The 8,512-nt window shown below is 28.4% G+C and overlaps 1 protein-coding gene and 1 long non-coding RNA gene across 2 annotated transcripts; one reads left to right on the forward strand and one right to left on the reverse strand.

The window, feature by feature from the left end:
• The first annotated feature begins 401 nt into the window (after positions 1-401).
• LOC136989444 (uncharacterized) lies at positions 402-4,647 on the forward strand. Its single transcript, XR_010882919.1, has 5 exons — positions 402-519; positions 598-691; positions 2,132-2,186; positions 3,920-3,948; positions 4,406-4,647. It is a non-coding gene; the product is annotated as an uncharacterized lncRNA (long non-coding RNA).
• A 1,037-nt stretch (positions 4,648-5,684) lies between these two features.
• LOC136989467 (uncharacterized) lies at positions 5,685-7,443 on the reverse strand. Its single transcript, XM_067287622.1, has 4 exons — positions 7,093-7,443; positions 6,909-7,020; positions 6,014-6,048; positions 5,685-5,925 (listed from the first exon to the last, which is right to left on the reverse strand). Exons 1-4 carry the CDS (start codon positions 7,136-7,138, stop codon positions 5,786-5,788), a joined length of 333 nt encoding a protein of 110 aa, XP_067143723.1. The 5' UTR covers positions 7,139-7,443; the 3' UTR covers positions 5,685-5,785.
• Positions 7,444-8,512: the final 1,069 nt, after the last annotated feature.

Below are 8,512 nucleotides of genomic sequence, written 5' to 3' on the forward strand. Positions count from 1 at the left end.
GGTGTAGTAGATCCGTTTCAAAATACATCTCCACACTCAGATTAATTGGAAAAACAGCGTTTATTCAAATCGTATAAAAAAAACTTTCAGACTTTCTCCATTAAAACGAAACCATCTCTAGTTTCACTTGTCTTCGTGGCATTTATATTGAATATATACTCCGTTTCAAAGAAAAGATTCAGCCCACCTTAAAGCCGGTGTACAATATTATAATAAAATTCTGCAAGTGGAATGGGAGTATAAAAAGAAAATAATAATAATACAGAAACATATAATTAAAATGTTTTACAATTAAATATATAACGTAAAAATACGAAACTTAATTTTATTTCATTTTTGTAGATTTTTAAAAAATAATTAATTTGAATATATTTTCAAATCCCAGATGGCGCTATAGTTGGTACAGAAATGTCATCGGGAGATAACGTTTGGTAAAAATTCTTTAATTTCATTTGTTTTATAGAAATGCTATAAGAATGAAGCTGGCTTCGCGAATAATATTTATTTTGTTTGTAGCAGGTAATTAAGTAAACCGTTAATTATAATATAGATGTTGTGGTTTTTGTATTGTGACGTGTAACCTGTTTTTGTTGCAAGGTCGTTCTGTGTTGCTAGGAAGTTGTTTTGCCAGGCGCCAACTCGTCAAGGTGGATTTACCCTTTACCCCAATGAAGTTTTAAGAATATAATAGGTTAGAAATAATCATTTTTACAAATATTTTGCTATAAATTATGTGATCCATGTCACACTTGTTCCAGAAGAAACACGTGTTCTAATGTTAATTAATGTGTGGGAATTGTAGAATGTAGAGGATCAGACTTTAATTTCAGTCCTTTACATTCTAAAATTCTGTTTTAATCCGGTCTCTCGATTACTTGGCATATCTCCACTATAATATTTGTCTCTTATTCGTGTGTTTGTTTTAATGCATACAGTAAATTCGATAAACAATTAAGCTTACAAAGTATTGTATCATTGTGCATAATTTGACAATAAAAAAAAAAATATGTACATAATCCAGGACATTAATGTTCATTAAGGACAAACGTATACTATAAAAAGCGGTGTCTTCACTTCTCCTTTTTCACACAAGAAACTAATCTAAATCACACTGAGGTTCGACCTTTTACTTGAGGCTACGACCTCAGTAAATTATGTAAAAGATGAAATGTCCAATAAAGTAATATAAAAAAAGTACAACTCCAAAAAGTATCAGTACCAAAGGGCAACAGGTCACATAGCCTCTTAGTAATCCAGCACACTAATCTGGCACCTCCTGTATAAGGAATGGACAGAGCAAGAATCTAGCGTATTTTTAAGTTGACAGACTTAGTTCAAATCTTCTATTAAAATCAATATCTCTTTTTCTGGAATTATAAGCTTAAAGCTTATTATTTTATTTCACGCAAGCAAGTGAATTATTTATATCTAATTAAATTACATTATCCGTATTACTAATGTATGAAGAAGATACACCTTTAATGTTAATTAACAATTAGTAATTTTAAGGTGTAAAGGATAAAATTTAATTTCAAACATGAAATTAGGACAATAATTCAAATTTACGTTTGCTCATTTAATAAACTAATTAAGTTCAATATGAGATTTCAACTAGCTGTTGGTTTGAAATTATGAGCTTAGAACCTGTTATTTTTATTTTTCCATGTCAATAAAGTAATTTCTATCTAATTTTAATCCTTATAAATTTTATTATAAACTACATTATTCATATTATTCTTTGTAATCAAGAAGTTCGCATTTTAATTTTGTCTTTAAAGTTAAAACAAATGCAAATTTAAGATGAGGGAATAAAAATTAAAAGTAAAATTAATCTTACAAATATCCACTTTCAAGAGTTAATGTCAAAAATAAATTTAAATTTAACATGAAATGATAAATAATCTGATTTATTTCTTTGTTAGGAATTTTATAAATTCTTCTATACGTGATAAACAGGAGAAATTTATCAATATTATGTACTGTTTATGCCATTAATATATTAAACTAAACTTTATATTATATAAATCAAAATATAAAAATTTCTAGAAAATGGAATTAAATTTATGAATTTATTATTTTACATTTTAAATAATTTTTAAAATAATATTTTTTAATTAAATTTATATTTCAGAATTATTTCAGGAGTTTCAATGCAGCGAGAAACTAAAATCATTGAAAGGAGTTCGGTAAATAATTTTTCCATCTAAATATATTTGATATAATTTTTTGCACAGTATTAAAATTATTATTATAGTTGGAAAAATTACTTTTAGTAACAGCTGATGAAATACTTTAGAAAAAAATTATTTATTTAGTCACCCTTCTATTCCATTATTCTTGTAAAGTCTCATTATCACAATAAAATACTTTAGATATAATTTTTTGTTTATTGATAATGAATAATTTTTTATGTCTGTTTAATTTGACATAACCATTAAAATACCTTTATTAAAATGATAATAACAATTATAAATAAAAATTCAGAAGTAAGAAAATAGTCAAAATACAAATCTTTAAAGAAAATAATAAATTATTTTTAAGGAAAGTTTAAAAAAAATTAAACTTTAGCAGAAGATTTCTGTAATAAAATTATTCTTTTAACTTCTATTATCTTTATTATTGCCTAAATCTTAAAATGCTATCAGGTAATTAAGAACTATCTTTACATACTTAAAATCATACATGAATGTTTTTAATTAAATCATCGCATTTTTAAATTAAATATTTAATTTTTTTTATTATAATTAATACAGAATTCAGTATTTTTAATATAAATTTTCACATTTTTTTACATTTTATTTCTATTTAGTTTTATAATTTATTATTATTATCACAATTCATTTTCAGATTTATCAATACTTGTGATTGATTTTATCTTTTTTTTTCGATAAAGCAAGTTCTTTTTTTCTTGTTATTCATGTTGTTCATAGAATTTTAACAATATAGAATTAAAGTTCCAATAATTCAAAAAGCTTATATTTTAATATAAAAATAGATAAATTAGTTACTCTTACATTATCAGATATTCATACGTTATTGTTAAAGTAATAAATAATGTATGAATATCTGAGAATGTAAGAGTAACTAATTTATTTATTTTTATATTAAAATATAAGGTTTTTGAATTATTAGAACTTTAATTCTATAATAATAACTTTGTTTCTTTTTTACATAAAACATTTTTTCTTTGTTTTATATCTTCCTCACAATTCACTAGATCATTATATATCTGTACATGATTTTAAGTATATAAACATGTATATTTTTACACCAACAAGCGTTAAAGAAGTAAACATATAAAAATAAAATTGAAAAATGAATTATTTTACAATTGATCCATTCCTTGAACTACATTATAGGATTTGTTACCAATAGTCAGCAACTATTTCTTTGATAAAAATATCAAAAAAAATATTAACATGATATTAATTATTATTGTCTACAATAACCTTTATCTATTGAGAATTTTTTCTATTTATTAAAGTTATCACTGGACAAACATTTTGTATAAATTAATTCAAATATTTAATAAACATATAGCATACAGAATGCATCTTCCACAAATTAATTCAATATTTAAAATGTTATTTCTTACCGATAGTTTACTAAAGAAATTTAGTTAAGACAGAACAGAAAATATTACTTAAGACTTCATTTACTATTATAAGGATTTAGTACAGATAAATTAACATTGTTTTTATTGATTTTCCTTGAAAAATGTACAAAAATTATTTTTAAAAAATAAAAGTGAGTTTTCAGGAAAATAATAATCATAATTTTATTAACTTTCATATCAATCAATAAAACAAAATCCTTTATAAATTATTTTTATAATGCAATTATTAATTTGCTTTCTAATATTTAAACAGTCTTACCATAGTTAAATTTTAAAACTAATTTTAATAATTTTTTCTTATAGTACTCCTTATCCCAAAATAAAAAATAAAGGTAAGTTTATATATATATACTGTATATATATCGAACAGTTTTGCATTATATATATTATTCAATTATTCAGATTAATCCTTGTTTAATTGGATTTTTTTAATTAATTACAAGAAATCAAATGTAATTAACAGTTACCTTGAATTTGAAATAGATAATGCACTTCGATAGATTAAAACTTTCGGAATTCTCATTAAGTAAAGTAATTGAATAATTAAGATTAATAAAACTCAGTCTTAATATAAGAAAAGAGGTTTATAATCTATTTTGTATTATATCTTGTCCAAAATCTTTAACTGTGTTACATACAAATACCTAAAATACTTTATCATTATTATATAAAACAGATTTTATTATAATAATAACTTAACCTGGAAAATCATAATCATAACAATGAATTTTGTGAAAAAATATTAAATAATTTATTTCTAAAAAGTTATGGAATTGTTTTTATTTCCAGCATTCATACCTTTATGGGCCATACTTTTGATTGTAGCCATTATACTAATATGCATTCTGATGGTTGTGTGGTACTTATGTCGTTTGAGATGATTTGATCACATCAATCGATATGTTAAAAAGTAAATGTTTAATTAGATATTTATGCACTGCTACGTTGTGAAATGTTTTAGACATTATCAAATGTGTCTTTGTTAGTGTTCAGTTTTGGATAAATGCTTTAAATAAAGTTACATAAGTACACTGTTATGTAGTATTAACATTTCATTCGTCAATTTAATGCACACTTAGGAATAATGTAATTATTAATATTTGATAAAAAGTTTAGTGCCATATAAGTGCAAGGTGATAGTCAAATTGGATTAATAATAAATCATAATATTTGCCAGGATGCAATTTTTAATCATATTTTAATTTAAAAATCACGTGACTTCCGGTCCAAACCATAAATTCGTATACAGTTAATCGGGACCACTGGCTCCTAAGCTTTCCATATCTGGTCTCGATTTTCATCTTTGTTCTCGAGATTAAGGAAAAAAGAACGGACTATAGTAGGAATCCATTTTAAAATTGTAGTTCAACAAGTGATCAGCAGGATGTCCCATAAGTCACCCACCATCATTTCGTCCATGGTCGTTCTCAGAGAGGGGCAAACTGCGCACTTGCTCTCTGGGATAGAGTAAAACATTCTACAAATTACAATGATAAAAGTGATCGAGATATGTACAGTACTTGTGAAACCAGATGTAATTATCTGACTCCAAGCATTGCCCCTCTGAAAAATTTTCTGCAGGCGCCCATGATAGTGTCACTCACTCATTTGAAGGCCTGACATCTTGCAATGTGTATGGAATAATTGGATCACCCGTCTAAATCTTTGTGCAACAGGACGGTAGTCACGTCGAACTACTGCGTGACTTATGGGATACCCTGAAGAAAATATTAAGACAACAATAAGATTAAAGAAAAAGATTTAATCATTAAAAAATTCAACATTAAATTATTAAACAACAAATTTATTAACATTCATTAAAAAAATCAACGTATTTTACAAGTTAAAAAGTTTTTAATCCATATAGGCCAAATTTTATGTTTTATTGAAAGATACCCAATTATTCAATAAACTGCATTGAAATAATTCATATTTCTATATTTGAATACAGGGCCAACCGGAGGTACGCGGAAATATTTTCAAGAAAAGAATAATTTTTATCAAATTTTCTTAGAAATCTGAAAGTGAGGGGCCTTCTGAGCGCGGGTCCTCGTTCTGAGGCCCAAAAACCGCCATCTGAGCCGGTCCTGTTTGAACATACAGTTATTGACTATCAAAAACAGTTGATATATATTATCACATACATTCTGTATAAAATACATTATGTACTTATTTTGTGATATCGTTTACTTGCACTTTTCGTCCTTTATATCTGCATATTATTTTGTAACACACAGCAATTAATGCTGTGAATATAAACACAACAGCAATTGTTGCGATCCAGAAAACAATAACAAGTATTTCACTTCCTAGAAATGTCAAAACACTATTAATTTCGGCAAATTACTTATATAAATAAATTTTATTCATATTTAAATATATTTAAAAAAAAATTACCGTAGCGTGATCCCGAACCTATAAAAATGCCGCCCCTGCAAAGAAGCAAAAACTTCCAGAATTTTGGTGTTTAAATATTAAAAAGTTTACTGTCAATAAAACGTACGAATAACCATATTCTTAATTGTAGTGAATATGTGGGGTGGGTCGACCTAGATATGTTGGATCTCCCCAGTGCCGCATTTACCCGCGAAGGGGCCCCAAGCAATTTAAATTTTTCGGGGTTCCTCGCAACTAAAACAAAAAGAAGGAAGGCAGAAAGTGAAGGAAGAATTATACTCATTTGTCATTAATATACTGTTTCTCTTTGTCTTCCTAACACAAAATTTAAAGAATATAAAGAGGGAGGTTCGTGACGTGACCCCTCTCAGCGCGGCACCTCAAGCAGTTCCTTCGCTTCCTGGTAAATCCTCTACTGAATCTTCCCCATTTATGGCCTGACTGAACCCATGATGAACATGGAAAAAGTTTAAATTAAGTATTGTAGTAAATAACGTTATTAATTTAGTTTATTTTATAAAAATTTGGTTTTTGGCAACGTAACACGGGGGTAATGCCTCCCGGAAAAACTTTGTATGAAAAACTGGTCCCCTATTTAAGTATTACAAACGTGAAGAAAACTCGGGAAAATCCATGTGGCCAGCCTGTTAGTAGTACAGTGTTCGATGGTTTTATCCACTCGGCCACTGGTGGGCCATAAAAATTTGAAAATTTTTCATGTAAATCTTTGTATCCTGACTATTGAGGAGAACTACATTAGGAACTTTCTTAATATGTTCAAGATCCTCATCAACAAGGCCTTGCGCGAATAAACGATCTGATTTTATGGAAAATACTTTTCACGAAATGGTAATTCGAACGTTTAAATGAAAACTAATGCTTTGCAAAATCTTACCATAGATTAGGTCCTCCCGGTCTTGGTCTGACAGCTGATCCCCTAAGCACCGTACCAGAAAGAGCGACACCTCTTCCAACAACTCCCTTGAGCGAGCACACTCGAAATAGTCCTAAATTAAGTGTTTTGAAGAACGTTACGTAATAATAATCAACTTTTAATCAAAATAAAATAATTTCTTTACCTAAAAATACCAATAATTTCAATATTATATGTACTCTAATATCCATTTTACTCTTTCACAAAGAGGAATTCATACTTAATGTCAATTGCTGTTAGAAATGCACGCAACTTTTTGCGTCACGTTGCTAAGCGTTTATACTTTCGAAAAAAAGCAGTGTCAAATAAATAATGCTAAATAACCTTTACATAAACGTGGCAATTAATCAATAGTGCAAATTAAATCGTTTACGCCAGCAAAATTTCTGCTCAATGATATAATATGCAAAGTGGTTTAACTGATATACTTTTATTTCAGTTTACACCACTAATTTCGGAGCCGGCTGGAGGTTTTGCGCGGCCTCAGAAAAAGTTATTAGTGGGATCCCAAGATATTTGCAAAAAAAAAAAAAAAAAAAAAATTTATCAAATTTTCTTGGAAATTTGAAAGCTCTGAGCGCGTGGGCTGATACCATGCGCTCAGAGGACCTGACGTCTGAGAAGGCCCTGATTACTTTATCTATACTTAAAAGTGTAAACACGAAACATTGATTATATAAAACCAGAAGGCAATTCGTCAATAGTAAATGTCACCATACTTATGACCCTATGTTAATAATTATCTATTGATTTTCGATAAACGGGCGTCCATAAATTACGTACCACAGATATGAGTAGGTGGGTGTGCAGGTAATCGTTATGATGTGTTACAAGGAACGGGGTGTTTACAAAAACGTAGTGCTATGGTCTCAACACTTGGGAAATAGAATGATTCATTTTATCTCTGAAAGGTTTCATGGCGAATCGTATGTCACTGCTTCGTATGTTATACACGTAATTAATAAAATAATGTAACGCTCGTTATCCCGTGCTGTGTTTTATTCGTTATTTTGGTTTATTTGGTTACGGCAAGGCGACACATGGGCCATCTGCAGAAGAAAGATGCCTCCCGGGAGGACTTTCTAAGGAAAACTAGTTTCTATTTAGATGTTACAAACGTGAAAACTGGAAAACTCCATGTGACTAGCCCGTTGGTGAGGCGCTAACAAATAGAAAATCCTCCCGGATGGCATCCCCCTCGGCAGATTGCCGCATTGCCGTATCAAATAAACAACTAAACAACACGCAGCCCCTTTCTTAATTAAGATTTCTTTATATCCTGTCTCTGGCTACTTGTTCTTTCTCTATTCATTTCAATAGTTAAATACCATACATGGTAGTCCAAAAATCAGTTAATTATTGTAAAGAATTAATAACTGCCTTACTCAAATAATTTATCCTTTAAATAATATCTTCAAAATGAGATTATAACAGTTTATTAAGTTCACAGTTCAACTTGAGCATGTAAAACGAAACACGGTTAAGTAACTTTTGGACCACCCTATACGTATTTAAAATACAATTTTCCAGTAAAATGTTAAGGATATTTAACTAGAAAGCATCAT

The sequence above is a fragment of the Centruroides vittatus genome, unplaced genomic scaffold (assembly GCF_030686945.1).
Source record: "Centruroides vittatus isolate TY-2023 unplaced genomic scaffold, ASM3068694v2 scaffold_576, whole genome shotgun sequence".
Classification (NCBI taxonomy): Eukaryota; Metazoa; Arthropoda; class Arachnida; order Scorpiones; family Buthidae; genus Centruroides; species Centruroides vittatus.